Source organism: Dromiciops gliroides, chromosome 5 (assembly GCF_019393635.1).
Source record: "Dromiciops gliroides isolate mDroGli1 chromosome 5, mDroGli1.pri, whole genome shotgun sequence".
In the NCBI taxonomy this organism is placed as follows: domain Eukaryota; kingdom Metazoa; phylum Chordata; class Mammalia; order Microbiotheria; family Microbiotheriidae; genus Dromiciops; species Dromiciops gliroides.
In genome coordinates, this window is record NC_057865.1 from 255,648,264 (window position 1) to 255,665,964 (window position 17,701).

Sequence of the window (17,701 nt, forward strand, 5' to 3'; positions counted from 1 at the left end):
CTCTCTCCCCCTTTCTAAGACAGCAAGCAATTTGATATAGTTCATGTGTGTACAATTTTATCAAACATATTTCCACATTACTCATGTTGTGAAAAAAGAATCAGAACCAAAGGGAAAAAACACAAGAAAGAAAAAACAAACAAAAAACAAATATAGTGAAAATAATATACTTTGATCTGTATTCAAACACCATAGTTCTTTTTTTCTGGATGTGGAGAGAAATTCCCTTCATAAGTCTCTTGGAATTGTCTTGGATCATTGTATTGCTGAGAAGAGCTAAGTCTGTCATAGCTGATCATCATACAGTGTTTTACTGTGTACATACAGTGTTCTCCTGGTTCTTCTCATTTCACTCAGCATCAGTTCATGTAAGTCTTTCCAGGTTTTTTCTGAAATTTGCCAGCTCATCATGATTTCTTATAGCACAATAGTATTCCATTACATTCATATAACACAGCTTGTTTAGCCATTCCCCAATTGATGGGCATCCCCTCAATTTCCACTTTCTTACCACCAGAAAAAGAGCTGCTACAAATACTTTTGTACATGTGGGTCCATTTCCCTTTTTTATGACCTCTTTGGAATACAGACCTATTAGTTCTAATAGCAATCAAATCTAGTTGGTTAACAGCAATCCAGTCTAATTGGTTGACATAATTGGAGGTGGGTTATATTAAAATGAGGTGTTGGGATTCTTGACTTAGGTCACACAAATCTTGGTCAAAGAAACATCAGAGAAAGAATGTAGACTGCACCCAAGAGTTTCCACCTCAATGTGGTCTGGTTCAAGAAAGTTAGTCCAAATCTTATCAGTAAAGTCCTTCAGAAAAAAATGTGAGTTACTTAGAAAGGGGAGGGGGGAATAGTATTAAACCTTCTTAAGATGTCTATTATTAATTATTTCTCATAGGGGTAAAGAAGGAGGGAGACAGTTTGGAAATTAAAATGTAACAAAGAGAGAAAAAAATACAAGGAGACAGTCAGGGGCCCCATGAACTTAGAGGAGAAACAACTGCATCATTCTTTTCTGTAACCCTAACTGAGATTTAACATTTCCTTCAATCATTGAAAAACATTGTTTGGAAAAGATAATTCACAAGGCTGCAAAAGAAGTTCATGAAGGAGAAAAAAAAAAAGAACACCTGTACTATTGGTTGTAAATCTCTAACTAGAAGAGATCCCAGAGATCATCTAGTCCTATCTCATCATTTATTAGTCACTTGTGGAGACTGATAGACAACGACATTGTGACCATCTCAAGGTCTCATGGGGCAGCTAAATGGTACAGTGGATAGAGCGCTGGACTGGGAGTCAGGAAGATTCATCTTTGTGAGTTTAAATCCAGACTCAGACACTACTATCTGTGTGACCCTGGGCAAGTCATTTAACCCTCTTTGACTCAGTTTCCTCTTCTGTAAAATGAGCTGGAGAAGGAAATGGCAAACCACTCCAGTATCTTTGCCAAGAAAACCCCAAATAGGGTCTCAAAGAATAGGACATGACTGGAAAATGGTTGAATAACAACAAGGTCTGAAAGGTAGTATCAGAATTGGGATTTAGAGCAGCTAGGTGGCACAGTGGATAAAGCACCGGCCCTGCATTCAGGAGTACCTGAGTTCAAATCCGGCCTCGGACACTGGACACTTACTAGCTGTGTGACCCTGGGCAAGTCACTTAACCCTCATTGCCCCACCAAAAAAAACAACAAAAAACCAGAAAGAAAAAAGAATTGGGATTTAAATCCAATTCCTCTGACTCTCAAAGGACTTTAAAGTGTGCTAGAGGTCACCCAGAGTAAATGAATCATCGTGGATGTTCTTTTCATGTGTAATGAGTAAAATAGAAATGGTAGAATGTCATATTGACATATGGACAATTGTTTCTTTTGAGGCTGTGTTGCTGACAAGTTCATCTATCTTCTGAAATGATCAGTAGAGGCCGTGTGTCCTTAGCCTTACTTTCAAGGTTATGAGACTCGAAGCAAACCCATGACCCTGAGATCCCTTTCTGGTCCCTTGGTACTGTAACACTTTGTATCTGTCTGTCTTTCCATCTGTTCATCCACCTGCCTATCCATCTATTCATCCATCCACCCACCCAACCATCCATTTATTTATTTTTTTTTGCAGAAAGCAAATCTGACCCAGCTTTCTTATATTCCCCAACTAAAGGTATATTTTAACCAATTGTCTTCCCATTGAGAGATTCCAGGCATTTCACTGTAGTAAAACATTCTATCAAGTGAAATTAAAAGAAAAATAAGAAGATAGGAACCCAAGTTTTAAAGTTACGAATATTTGTTAATTTTCAAAGACATGAGGCTTAATTGAATAACGAGGGAAATTAGAGAAAACCTATAGATTATCTTAATTACAATAATTTCGGTTGTAATATCTAACTTGAGTGGTTTGCATGGAAATTTCTGTGTATTTGACTCTCAAGGTTGAAATCATGATGTTGGTCTCATGTGGAAGTTAAGTTCAATTAATTAGATGGAAAGCTAAGAGGGTCAGTGGGGCTTAGTGAATAGAGACCTGGCCCCAAAGCCTGGAAAAACTTAGTTGAAATCCTGCCTGTGATACATACAGGCTGTCCCTTAACCTCTTGGTGATCCAGGTAATTCTCAAAAGCTCTGAGGTGTGAAGAAGGTGCCTACCCAGACTGGCAGAATTCCCTTTATCAGTGATATAACAGGTCTAGTCTCTATCCTCTAATTAGACTGTTTAAAAAAAATAATAAGTCCGTGATGTGGAAATATGTTTAACATGATTGTACTATATAACCTATATCAGATTGCTTGCTGGCTTGGGGAGAGGGAGGGAAGGGAGGCAAGGGAGAAAAATTTGAAACGCAAAACCTTAGAAAAATGAATGTTGAAACCTATCTTTACATGTAATTGGGAAAAATAAAATAAAATACTATTTTAAAATATCCTATGTCAGAAATAAAAGGTTTCAGAAGTATTTTTTAAAGAAAAAATTAAAAATAAATCAGATATTTGAATTTATCTAAGAACTTTTACTGTCTCATCTCTTCCTCTGTGGTGATTATTTTTTCAATGAAAACTTCTGCATTTTTTTTTTTCATCCATAGGAAACTGTCCCTCTGTCTCCAGGTCGTGATCTCGACTGGGATGAAGAGATGGCAAAAGCCCAGTCACATGACTGTGTCCCTGTTCTCTCAGAACATCCTCTTTATATTCTCTACACGTCAGGAACAACTGGATTACCTAAGGTATACATTGTTTCTATGATAAACATCTCTGACTACATGAATTTCCGTAGCATTGTAAAGGTGTTTAATTGCAGTCAAAATGTTACCTAATGCTCCTCGCCACAAAGGATCCAATTCTTAGTGGACATGCAGGTTTGCTTTTTGATACTTTAAATCTTCAAGTTGAAATTTCCACCAAGTATTAGGAATACTCAAATATGGCTGGCATATTTAAAATCATAGAGGGTCATAAGATCACGAATTGAGAGGAAAAGATTCCACAGGCTTTCATGTATAGTAACCTTACTTTACAGATGAGGAAAACATGTCCTATATAAGTAATGTACTTGGGAAAGCAAGTCAGCCCTTGCCTCTGAATTCCCTTTCTGCTTTGAAGGTGATCACAGATCTGGACATAGTTTTCAATTAATAATTGGTCATGATTATTATAATTATTTAATAATATTAATGATTAATAATTTCCTGAATAATAAAAAACACCATTTTCCCTCAATAATTGACCCATAGAGTCAAAAGGAGTTAAGAAGTTAAGACAAATAATGAGTATCGGAGGGATGATTTAAACTCAGATTCTCTGACGCCAGAGACATATTACATTTTTCTCCAAGCAAGTCAGTTTATGCTCATTGTTAATGTTTCACATAGAATGTTTCAGTAAATATGTTCAAGGTTGCACATACATGAAGGGACAAGTAAGAGGTTCAAGTAAACAGGAGGCATGATCCTCAGTTTTTTTCTCCTTCTTCCACTCCTTCTTTTCATACTCCCACTTGGCAGGGAACCCCTTGACAGAGAAGCTCATTACTTTAAAAGAGAGGTTCTCGACTGTGTGTGTGTGTGTGTGTCTATACGTACTCCTAAACCTATCTAGTGAAGCTTATGGATCCCTTATCATAATTGAAGGAAATGGTAATGGTTGTTGGTGGTGGTGGTAGTGTCCTTCATTTTTGAAGAGGACCATGACATCAGGGTGACATCATGACTTGCAGTGAATTGGATTTAAGAGAGGAAAGAAATGGTAAATTTTAGTTAATGGCTAGTGAAGATAAATATGTAGTTTTTCCCCACCCATATTCCTTGCCTTTCTAGAATTGATCCCTGGAGGTCCATAGACCTCAGGGTAAGAACTTCAGCTTTAAACAATCTTTAATGTTTAGGATCAGGCAAAATTCCTCAGTAAAAGATAGGACCTTGATGGAATGTCAATGCCATTATGGGGAAAAGAAAATTCCAAAAGGGAAATGGAATGCATGTTTCAGTTGAAAGTCATCTTTAAGCCTAGATGATTGAAATGTTATCAGATCGAGCATTCAGAATTTACATAAGACATTAATCCAGAGCATTGAGCCTCTTGACACTCTTTGGACTTGGAAGTTACTCAGATGTTAAAATGCGTATAGATGAGGGTATTTATCAAATGAAAGTTGTCAGTTTTGTTTTCCCATGTCAGATACAAAATAAGAACTCTAGATTTTATGTTTCATCATGTGTTATTGCTATACTCATTTGTCATCAGAAATCACAATAACTTAGGATTTTATCCAGCAACATTAGGGAAGGAGGTTTTTATTTCCTAAACAAGTAGAACTTATCTCTTGAAATGTGAAAACTTTTTCTTATTTTTGCTTTATATTTTTCTAAACCATATTGCAGCTTTGACTGCTTTATTAAAAGAATATAGTATGGGGCAGCTAGGTGGCGCAGTGGATAGAGCACCGGCCCTGGATTCAGGAGTACCTAAGTTCAAATCCGACCTCAGACACTTAACACTTACTAGCTGTGTGACCCTGAGCAAGTCACTTTACCCCAATTGCCTCACTAAAAAAAAAAAAAGAATATAGTGAACATATATTGGGGCAGTTAGGTGGCACAATGTATAGAGTGCCAGGGCTGGAGTCAGGAAAACTGGGTTCAGATTCAGCCTTAGCTGGATGAATCAAGCTGTGGGAATCATACTACATGGCACTGGGCAAGTGATTTAATCTCTGTTTGCCTCAGTTTCTTCAACTTTTTTTTTTTTTTAGTGAGGCAATTGGGGTTAAGTGACTTGCCCATGGTCACACAGCTAGTAAATGTTAAGTGTCTGAGGCCAGATTTGAACTCAGGTACTCCTGACTCCAGGGCTGGTGCCCTATCCACTGCGCCATCTAGCTGCCCCAGTTTCTTCAACTTTAAAATGGGAATCATAATAATAGCAACCTGCCAGGGTTGCTGTCAGGACTAAAAGATGTTATAATTGTCAGTACAGTTAGTACATTGCAAGAACTACTGTATGAACAGTAGTTATTTTGTTTTCTTACTAACTCAGGGTCGTCCTTATAAGCATTATATTGTGCTATAGTACAATGATTTACTCACCAATTCTTGAGGCTTCTTGCACTTGGTTAGATGGACTCAAGTTTCTTTTCCTTTCTTGGTCCATATCATTAGGGGGTGGGGAAGATGAAGGGGTCTTTTTCCTTGACATCAGCTTGTTAGCTATCACTTTAGACTATGATTAGCATGCCTGTTTCCCTTTTAACTTGGTGCTCCAAACAATCAACAAAAGAAGCTGAGGATATATATATATGTATGTATGTTATACATATATATGTATGTATATGTATATATGTATATATACATATATATATACAGAGAGAGAGAGAAAGGAAAAAAGAAAAAATCTTTATTATTAAGGAGCTTGTATTATAATGGAGGGGACAACATGTATGTATGTAGGTATCTACAGATTAAATACTAAGGAAATATAAGGTAATTAGGAAGGATAAGGAAAAGGGGGAAGGAAAAAATATTAAGTTCCTACTATGTGCCAAGCATGGCATTAAGCTTTTTACAAATATCCCATTTGATCCTCCCAACAATTCTGGGAAGTAGGCACTTTACAGTAGAGGAAACTGAGGCAGGCAAAATTTTAGTGAATTGCCCGGGATCACACAGAGAGTAAGGATCTGAGATTGGATTTGAAGTCAGGTCTTCTTGACTCCAGGTCCAGCATTCAACGTGCTGAACCACCAGCTGTTAGAGAGATTAGGAAAGGTTTCATAAAAACAAAAATGACATTTGACTTGTGTTTTGAAGCAAGAGAAGGAATCTATGAAGCAGAAATAAGGAGGGAGTGCAGTCCAGGCCTGGAGAACATCCATTATAAATTCATAGAGATTTAAGATGGAGGGTCATGTGTAAGGAGCAGAGACAATTGTGCAGCAGAGAGTATTGTGGCAAGAGAAACAATATAAAGTAAGAAAGGAAAGTTACATTAAGGTAAGGTTGCGAAGGACTTTAATGGCAAAATAGAATTTTTTTTTTCATCTTAGAATCGTTTGAGAATCGCTAGTGGCTACCAACTAGAACGGTGACACAGTCAGATTTTTACCTAAGGAAAATAGTTTTTATAGATGTGTGTGGGCTGGACTGGCATGGGAGAAATTTTAGATGGGAAACCCAGATATAAGACTGTTGCTATCGCTTAGGCAAGAGGGTCTTAACTAAAGTTCTGGTTGTGTGATTAGAGAGAAGGGGTTGAATGAGAGAGATGTTATTGAGAAAGAATGGGCTAGGTAATTGATTTTCATTTGTGGAATGAGGAAGTATGAGAAGGTGAGAATAGCAACATGGTTCTCAACCCAGAAGACTAGAAGAATGGTGGTGCCTTTGACAGAAATAGTGAAATTTGGAAGATGGATGAGTGGGGGATCAGGATTGGAGAAGGAGAAAGAACATTAGTTATGTTTTGGACATGTTAAGTAAGAGTCTATAAGACTGACCAGAGGCCTTTTCTACAGGGTAAAGCACATGAATTTTGTGGCCACTATTTCAGCAGCTCAGATATTTTAAAATTTACTTTTGGGGTTACACTTTTGGTCCTGTGGGTATAAATTTCTGGAAGTCTTTCCTCTGGATGAGTAGCTTATTGAAAGACACACATTTTGTTTCCCAGTGAATTATATCAACATTTATTACCATTATGGCAGGCTGATGAATGTACTTTCTTATTATTAAAGATCTTATTTGGGGAAGGGCATAGTGAATTTGGACACATTCAGTATATCGACATATTTCAAATTAGAAATTAGAAATAGAGCTGGTATTTGTTGATTCGAGGAACTGTAAAAATCCATTCCATTCTCTCTTTTCTGTGTCAAGGCTTATGCATTAATTATAGGTCAAAAATATTTTGTTGGAGAATAAATTGGTGCCCATAAGTGGGTAACTGTTCCCTTTCATGTATGGATTGGCCTCTGAGATCTCTTGCAACTTTCAAATTCTGTGATTTGTGATAGAACTATATCTATCCTACGGAAATATATTATCAAACTGTGCATGGGAAACTGTTTTTTCATAGTGAGAGAGGATTGAAACCAAACCAGTTAATTAGTGTTTGCTACAACTCCCCAAGTAGTCATTTGTCTCTAATTCTTGCCTGTGTGTTTGTGTTAATCCCTGGGTTAAAAAGTGGCTATGTGGAGTTGAATTTAACTAATTTGAATTCAGTCCAACAAATTGTAAGCAGTTTAATGGGACAGATAGTGGGGGTTACAAAGATGAATAAAACTTGGCTCTTGCTTACAAGCAGATTGGAGGATAGTTTTTAACAAGTAACATTTTGTAGCACCAGGGGATACACCCCCACACACATTTGCATTCAGGTTCCCTTAAAAAATTACCCTAATATTAAGGTATTTAGTAGTTTTTCATCCATTCAGAGCCATAGGTCATGAGCCCCCACTAGTATATTTACTTTTATGACTTGGCTAGTTTGCCAAGGGATACAATTAGTTGAAAGTGAAGGCATTTAATGAAATAGCACAGTAATAAAAGTAGGAATAGACCATTTACTCCATAAACCTGGGGCACAGTCAACCACAAATACGTTGTCATTAGGAGTAGTGGACGCACATAGCAAATGAACTTAGAAAGGCACACATATCGGGGACAGGAGTAGCAATGAGGTGTGCGTGGAATATATATACACACTCACATTCGTATGTACATATACACATGCATATATGCATTTATGTAAATATATGTATACATAAGCATGTAGGGGGGCAGGCAGAATTGGAAGGTGTCATGCAAAAGGTTATGCTTTAGCTCTGTCTTGAGGGAGGAACCCACATTCTGCCAGGGCACAGAGACTAACTGCGACAGAGCTGGAAAATAAGCAGAAGGCAGCATTTGGACGAGTGAAGGATATTAGAGGGACCTGGGTTCACGGGCACTTTCAGATAAAGATGGTGGCCATATGGATGCTCCTTTTATCTTTCTGAACCTTCCCAACAGACTCTGGATCCCATTGAGGTCCCTATGAGCTCTGGCTTTCATCTGAATTATCCCCTGGTTGTCTTTTGTGGGAGCCTCTGACAGAAGAACAAGTGTTCTAAGTCCATGGAGAGACATTTGTGGCCTCCTAAAGAACAACCCTTAGAGGCAGGAAGACCTGGGTGGTTCACTGCCCTGAAGCAAGTCAATTTTCCTCTTAGTGGCCCTCAGGCAAAACTCTGAGATCATCTACTACTGATAGAGCTATTTATTTGCCTTGATAGAGGGAGTCCTTCACCAGGAGCTCCTATATGGATAAAATCACTGATCCTGTTTAGAAAATATAAAAGGAAAAAAAATCCTTTTGGGGATCATTCACTTTAAGAGAAATGGGGGTATAGAGCCACCAATAGCCATATAGAATGACTATCTTCCCCCCCCCCCCCCCGATATCTTGGTTCAATGGACAGTTCTCTCTTCTTAGAGAATTCTAAGATGGGTTAAGAAATTGGCAAATATTGCATGTGATAGTCATAATTAGATTTTGTGGTGCTGGGAAATATCTGAAGAGGACTCCATCAAGTAACATTCATTCCTTACATTATAAATGCAGGGATGTTCTCAGGGGTAGCATCATTTTGCTCATTTTTTAAAAATTTGTTTATTTTTGCCTTTCTTTCTCTTTCTTTCTTTTCTTCTTTCTTTCCTTTCTTCCCTTCCTTCCTTTTTATGTTGTATAGACACTCCATCTTTGTAACTCAATTAGGAAAGTTTGCAAAGGACAGTGGACTGTGGGGTTGGGGGAAGGAAAGGATTTAAAAGTGAATGGAGGGAAATGGTTTATAAAGACATTCCATTCAGATTTATTTTAATCCATATGTCATTTTTGTTCTTGCTATTTAATCTCACTCTCTGACCTTGGCAGGGGTGGGAGTGGAAGGTGAGGGAAGGGAACTTGGGGCAAAGTCAAGCGGAAAAAAAATCTGACTTTTGACTGCTGTACCAATTTGGCAGTTAAAATGCTAAACTGGTTTCCCCTTTGCCCTTTATCTCATGGTTGCTCAGATCAATATAAAATTATACAGTGCCTCAGGCAACCCCCATAAGGGTTGTTTTAGATCCATCTTGATTCATTTTAAAGCTTGAAGTAGAGATTTTGTTTCTGTTGAAATACATCAAACTAAAGCTAGCCAGTCACTCTTAAATATAATTTACTATTTTCCACAAAACTAAGGGCTTTTTAATCAGAGAAAGTATCTATCTATCTATTTATCTATCATATATCTATCTGTCTATCCATCTGTCCATCTATCATCTATCTATCCATCCATCTACCTACCCATCCATCTACCTACCCATCCATCTATCTATCCATCCATCCATCCATCCATCCATCCATCAATTATGATTATACCTAATATCTATATCATGCGTTAAGGTTTGCAAAGTACTTTACACATATTCCATTTGTACCTCACCACAACACTTCAAGGTAGGTGCTCTTACTATTCTCATTTTACAGATGAAGAACCCAAGGCAGGTATAGGTCAAATGACTTGCTCAGAGTCATACATCTATGGAGAGACTGGATTTGAACTCAGATCTTACTGACTACAGATCTAGTATTTTATTATTTTATACAATCTATCTAATAATCTACACACATACATATGTTCATGTATATACATGCAAATATGTGTATTGATACACACACATGTAAGACAGCTAGGTTGTTCTGTGAATAGAGAGCTGGGCCTGGAGTCAGAAAGGCTTGAGTTCAAATCTGGCCTCATACATTTACTAGCAGTATGACCCTGGGCAAGTCACTTAACCCTGTTTACTTCAGTTTCCTCTTCTGTAAAATGAGCTGGGGAAGGAAATGGCAAACCACTTCTGCCAAAAAAACCAAAAAAAACAAAAAACCCACAAACCCAAATCAGATCACAAAGAGTCAAACATGTCTGAAAAATTAAAAGTAGACATGCATATTATCTAGGATTTGTGTTTATCTTAGTTATTCAAATAAAATAAAAGATTATTATTGTACACTAGCTTTTTGATAGGGTGAGATCTCACTCTCTTATCCTTGACTAGTTTTATCTTCTTTGACTCATAGAAAATCAACTACTAAGTGGTGGATTTCCTACTGTCAGTTTGTAACATGTTTTCTTTTTTTGTCTCCCATCCTTTCCTTATGGTGAGATAAGTCTATTCATGGTTAAAAATTAACTCAAATTCAGAAAGTTTGAAATTCTTTTGATGTTGTCCTTGTTAATCCTTGTTGAAAAAAATGCTATGACTTATATTTTCAAAGTTTTCATGTTGGCCATTGACAAAAGGATTGCCACACTAGGTCCAATCCACATTCCAAATGTACCAGTCTTTATCAATTGATGTGTTAAAATGAAGGTGTGTGTGTGTGTATATATATATATATATATATATATATATATATATATATAACTGTGTGTGTGTGTGTGTATTTTCCTTCTGATATCAACCCTAAGACTTATGCATAATTTTGTTATCCTTTAGTATTTATGTATATATTTACTCATCAGTTTCTCCAAATCCCTTTTCAGTCTCTTTATATCCATTCAGGTACAATCTCAAATGGCTAATCATCAACAAAACCATGTTTCCTATTGTGTGAAATGATACTTTCTTTTATTTTTCCTAAACTCAGCATGCTCAAGCTTTAAAGGATGCCCCCTTGCCCTAACATTTGTGGATTTTCCATTTATATTTTCATAGATTTTTTTTTCATCCTGTTTCCTCTTGGCCTTTATCTTTTCCAAGTGAAAAATCATTCATCCATCCATTATTTATTAAGTCTTCACTATATTCGGATCGCTCTGATAGGTGCTTGGGGAATTTGCAGAGTTTAGATAATGACTCAGTCTAATACAGAGAGAATATTTCAGGATAAGTACATCAAAGAATGCTAAAACAGTTGGCTTGTAAAGCCCAACTCTATAGGTTTAAAGGGAGAAAGAGTGGTTAAAAGGGGTTGGAAAAGAAAGGAAAAGAACTCATTGGGCAGAGAGAGGCAAATTCATTCCAGGAATAGGGAAGATCGTGGGCAAAAGTTCAAAGATGAGAAAAGGCAGGATGGATTCATGGGATAAAGGGGTGAAAGGGTGGGGGAGGAGAGGGGACACATGAGTGATAGTATTCTAGTTTAGTTGGTGTTTATAATTCATCAAAGGGAATGTAAGATTAAACTAGTGGTTTCAACATATAAAGAAGCTTTTTGAACCAAGAGATTTCTTGACCAGAGTCAAGTATACTAGTTAGGTTACTCTGTAACTGGTATGACATTTGGCTTGGAGGGGAGAGGATATGAAAGGGAGGACTGTCAGAAATCCATTGCAATGGTATAGGCAAAAAGTGATGAGGGTATGTATAAGGGTAATAGCAGGTGCACCACAGATGGGGTGGTAGGTGCCAGGAATATTGCACAGATGGAATCCATAGGGATTGGTGGTAGCTTAACCAAGATGATATTTTTGATAGATATTATGAAGACCTGAGGCTTTTAGGGGGCAGCACACTCAATAATTGAGTCACCATTGCAAACTAATGTGATCTTGGGTGTCTAGCAGAGGCTGGATGACCCCATGATGGGTGTAGTGTTGTGGGGATTCCTTCCATGTATGGGTTGTCTTCGCTAACTGCCAGGGTTCCATTGAACTATGACTTCAGTGATTCCAAAGGAAAGAAAAAATCCAGTTATTTAAGTTTTGCATTTTCCAGCATTCAACTGCTCTCTGCACAGTCCTGTATTCTTTTCTTCCATACCTACACCTGTCTGGGAAAGTTTCAGTCTTCTCCCTCTGGACCTTGTCTTACATTTTTTAAAAAATGCAATGGATAAGAACTATGGTTCTATTTTGAATTTATTATCATTTATTATTATTATCATCATAATATTTATTACTTATGGATTTGCAAGCTGCTATGATATCATGGGGTTTTTTCCTAAGTAAGGGGAGAAGTAAAAAATTTTGTCTGATTTTTTTTTAATACCTTTCTTAATTCTGTTTAACACTTTTGATCCTTTTCCAGAGGCAGCAGTTCATTGAACAGATTGCCTAAGGGAAAAAAGACTATAATAATATTTCGCTTCCTTTTATGGGTGGTGACCAATAGCAAAGAGTTCATCTTTCAAAACCTTGCTTTGGGCTTTGCTATATCTAAATGCAGTTTTTCCTTTTTTTCTTCCTAGTTAAAAACGATACCACATTTCTTAGTTCGCTTTTGTTCTCTTTTGAGACATAAAATACAACTTTAGGATCATTCACATGATGGCTTTCAGTGTTAAGGCTTGTCCAGGATGAACTGCAACAAGATGGTGGTTCATTAGGGGTCTTTTCTGAGACTGCCTATTTTTAATTTTATTGATGCCTTAAATTGGCATACGTTGATTCTTTGAGAGGCAGCATGATGCAGTGGATAGAGAGCTGGTCTGGAAGTCAAAGAGTCCCACCCCTGGAACATACTAGCTTTGTGATGCCATTTAGGTCACTTTAACTCTTTTTTTTATATAAATGAAAATCTTTATTATTAAAAAAAAAGAGGGGCGGCTAGGTGGCGCAGTGGATAAAGCACTGGCCCTGGATTCAGGAGTACCTGAGTTCAAATCTGGCCTCAGACACTTGACACTTACTAGCTGTGTGACCCTGGGCAAGTCACTTAACCCCCATTGCCCCGCCAAAAAAAAAAAAAAAAAAAGAGGGGCAGCTAGGTAGCACAGTAGATAGAGTACTGGCCCTGGATTCAGGAGTACCTGAGTTCAAATCTGGCCTCAGACACTTAACACTTACTAGCTGTGTGACCCAGGGCAAGTCACTTAACCCCAATTGCCTCACCCCCACCCAAAAAAAAGAAAGAGAGAAAGAACAAGAATAAAATGTATATCCACTTCAGATAGTTGTTTGAAGGAACAAAAGAATTTAGAGTTGATCCTAGACATTTTGCAGATACACAAAGACTACGTGTAACCTCTTAACTGACTGTCTGTAAAGAAGGAAAATATGTTTCTTAAACATTATCATTATCTCTATGCTATTGTTTAAAACTCAAATAATGTAATAAATCCAAAGATCGCCTCACTTTTGTTATTTCCCTGTAAAATTTCTAAAGTGCTTCCCTTAGAACAGTCCTTTAAGGTAATTGGTACATATGAAATTACCCCACAAATGAGGGAACCTCTGAGACTAAGAGATTCCATGATTTGACTGGGGTGTCAGGACATGAACTTAGAAAGTCTAACCCCATTTCCATTGCTGTGTTCCAAGGCTATTCCTACTGCCCCACGCAACCTGCCTGGTCCCTAAACAAAATGATGAATCATCTGAGGCTCTTAATGGGAGTTATTGCCCTAAGTTTCACAGAGAGCTAAGGACCTCTGAACTCTGGAGTCCATTATCAAAAACAGCAATAGAAGTAGAGTGGGGAGGGGTCCTTCAGCTTTTTATGCAATGAGCTCCCGAATCCGAATTCCTCTATTTTAGGATGAGGAATTCTGGTGGTCATCGCTAGGTAATTCTAAATGCCTCTTAATGGGGAAAGAAGCCCTAGTTCTTAGTACCACAATTCAGGCATCCTTAAGGACACATTGGGGGTCAGAAGTAAGTTTGGTGTTATAGAATGTTGGTGTATACTCTTTAGCCTACATTCTTTTTTCACTATTTATTTAGAATTTTATTTTTCTCCCAATTACATGTAAAAACAGTTTTAACACCCATTTTAAAAACTTTGTGTTCCCAATTCACTTCTTCCCTCCCTCCCCATACCCCTACCGTGAATGCAAGCAATTCAATATAAGCTATACATGTGTAGTCATGCAAAACACTTCCACATTAGTCAGGTTGTAAAAGAAAAGAGACAAAAAAAAAACTTTAAAAAAAGAAACTCAAAAAAATATGCTTCAATCTGTATTCAGACAGCATCAGTTCATTCTCTGGAGATGAATCACATTTTTTATAAGTCCTTCAGAGTTGTCTTGGATCATTACATTGCTGAGAATAGCCAAGTCATTTATAGCTGATCATTGTACAATATTGCTCTTACTTTGTCTACAGTGCTTCTCACTTTTCATTAGCTCACATGACTTTCCAGGTTTTTCTGAGAGCATCTTGCTCATCATTTCACAGTTATTTATTGCTAACTGAATTTCCCTCCATCCTACTTCCTCCCCATGTCATTTACTCTATTCTCTATCTCCTTTTACCCTTTCCCTCCTCAAAGGTGTTTTGCTTCTGACTGCCCCCTCCCCCAATGTGCCCTCCCTTCTTTCACACCCCTTCTTATCCCCTTCCCCTCCTACTTTCCTGCAGCGTAAGATAGATCACTATACCCAATTGAGTGTGTATGTTATTCCCTCTTTGAGCCAATTCTGATTAAAGTTCACTCACTCTCCAACACCCCCCATCTTCCCCTCCACTGTATTTGCTTTTTCTTGCTTCTTTTATGTGAGATACTTTACCCCCAATCTACCTCTCCCTTTCCCTTTCTCACAGTGTATTCCTTTCTCACTCCTTAATTTTATTTTTTTAAAGATATCATCCCTTCATATTCAACTCACACCTGTGCCCTCTGTTTAAATATATTCCATCCACCTATCCTAATTATGAGAAAGTTCTTATGAATTACAAGTATCTTCTTCCTATGAAGGAATATAAATGATTTAACATTTTAATATCCATTATGGTTTCTTTTTCCTGTTTGCCTTCTTATATTTTTCTAGAGTCTTGTATTTGAAAGTCGGATTTTCTTTTCAGCTGAGGTCTTTTCATCAAGAATGCCTTGAAAGTCCTCTCTTTCATTGAATTCCCATTTTTCCCCCTAAATGGATTATACTCAGTTTTGCTGGCTAGGTGATTCTTTGTTTTAATACCCGTTCCTTTGCCCTCTGGAATATCATATTCCAAGCCCTCTGATCCTTTAATGTAGAAGCTGCTAGATCATGTGTTATCCTGACTGTGACTCCAAAATACTTGAATTGTTTCTTTCTGGATGCCTGCAATATTTTCTCCTTGAACTGGGAGCTCTGGAATTTGGTGATAATATTCCTGGGAATTTTCATTTTAGGATCTCTTTCAGGAGGCGATTGTTGGATTCTTTCAATTTCTATTTTACTTTCTGTTTCTAGAATATCAGGGCAATTTTCCCTGACAAATTCTTGGAAGATGATGTCTAAGCTCTTTTTTTGATCATGGCTTTCAGGTAATCTAATTATCTTCAAATTATCTCTCTTGGATCTATTATCCAAGTCAATTGTTTTTCCAAGAAGATATTTTACATTGCCTTTTATTTTTTCATTCTTTTGGTTTTTCTTTATTGTTTCTTGATTTCTCATAAAGTCATTAGCTTCCATTTGTTCAATCCTAATTTTTAAGGAGTTATTTTATTCAAAGAGCTTATGTATCTCCTTTTCCATTTGGCCAATTCAGCTTTTCAAGGCATTCTTTTCCTCATTGGCTCTTTGTACCTCATACCATTTGGCCTTGTCTGTTTTTTTAAGGTGTTATTTTCTTTGATATTTTTTGTGTCTTCTTTATCAAGCTGTTGGCTTTTTTTTTCTTCATGATTTTCTTGCATCACTACCATTTCTCTTTCCATTTTTCCCTCTACTTCTCTTAATTTATTTTCAAAGTTCTTTTTGAGACCTTCTATTACCTGACACCAATTCATATATTTCTTGGAAGTTTTGGATGTAGGGGCTTCGACTTTAATCTTCCTTGCCACCATAGAAAGGGGCAACATTTTTTTCTGTTTGCTGTTTTCCCAGCCTATTTCTTCACTTTTAACTCTTTGTTAAAGTGGGGCACTGCTTCCAGGGTGGAGGGTGCACTGTCTCAAGCTTCATGGGCTTTGTACAACTGTTTTCAGAGATACTTCTAGGCATTTGTATTTACCAGGTATTTGCTCTTCCCAGGTGGTATGATTTAAGGAGACATATGTTTGCCACTCCCCTGGCCTGCGCTCTGGTCTGCAAGCAATCATAGGCCTACTTTTCTGCCCTGGAACTATGAACAGAATCCCATTCCACTGTGACTGCAAGCTCTGGTGTGCTTGTGCTCCTCCCCAACCTGAGACAGCCGCTCAAGACTGTGACCTGGATCTGAGTCTGGGCAAAACAACACAGTCTAACCTCAGTCCTGGCAAAGAGATCCCCATAATCTCCTTCTGGCCAATTGTTTGACCACCTTACCATCTGTGGGCTGAGTTCTAGAAGCACATGTTGCCACTGCTGATTCAGAGGCTCCCAACACCTACTCTTGGCTTACTGTGGCTGTGGCTGTGTCTGTGCTGATGAGGCCTGCACTGGGGTACATTCCACTCTCACCCAGGTACAGCAGATCTTTCCCTCTGACCTTCTAAGTTGTCTTTGGTTGGAAAATTATTCCACCCTTTCTTTTTGTGGGTTCTGGTGCTCCAGAAATTATCTTATTGCATTATTTGAAGATATTTGAAGGGGTCTTGGGGAGAGTTCAGGCAAGTCACTGCCTTTCCTCTGCCATCTTGGCTCCTGAGATATAGTTCTTCACCTATCTCCCAAGCCTTTCTTTCATATGTTGTCTTCCTCCACTAGAATACAAACTCCTTGAAAGCAGGCACTCTCTGTATTTATATTTCTAGCACTTAGCGTGGTTCTCAGCACATGTTGTTCTTATCAGTCATATCTGACTCTTCATGACCTCGTTTGGAGTTTTCTTGGCAGAAATAGCAGAGTGGTTTGCCATTTCCTTCTCCAGCTCATTTTACAGATGTGGAAACTGAGGTAAATGGGGTAAGTGACTTGTTCAGGGTCAAAAAGATAGTAAGTGTCTAAAGCCAGATTTTAGCTCAGGAATATAAATCTTCCTGACTCTAGGCCTGGCATCCTATCCATTGAACCACCTAGTTGCATATAGTAAGCATAACTTAATATATGCTTCTTGAGTTGAGGAGACAGTTGAAATAACTCTTTCTACTTACTGAAACCAGATGGTAAGGATTGGATTAGAAACCTTCTTCATATTAAATTCTTGATTGATTTCCAATCAGTGAAGTTATGAAAATGTTAATATAATCCCAATCTGTGAGCATATTTTAGCAAGCATATCCTATTCCTGCTATAAAATGTGCTCACAGATTGATTCTCAATCCTGTTCTCATTCAAATCCAAAGCAAAGAAGCAATCTAGAGACTGAACATGAAA

General features: G+C 37.7%; 1 protein-coding gene across 1 annotated transcript in view; it reads left to right on the forward strand.

Moving 5' to 3' along the window:
- The window catches only part of ACSS3 (acyl-CoA synthetase short chain family member 3), a 244,414-nt gene that overhangs the window by 81,062 nt on the left and 145,651 nt on the right, over window positions 1-17,701 (forward strand). Inside the window, exon 5 of the mRNA XM_043969220.1 lies at window positions 3,094-3,234. Coding sequence (XP_043825155.1) covers window positions 3,094-3,234 — 141 coding nt within the window. The remainder of the gene's footprint in view (window positions 1-3,093; window positions 3,235-17,701) is intronic.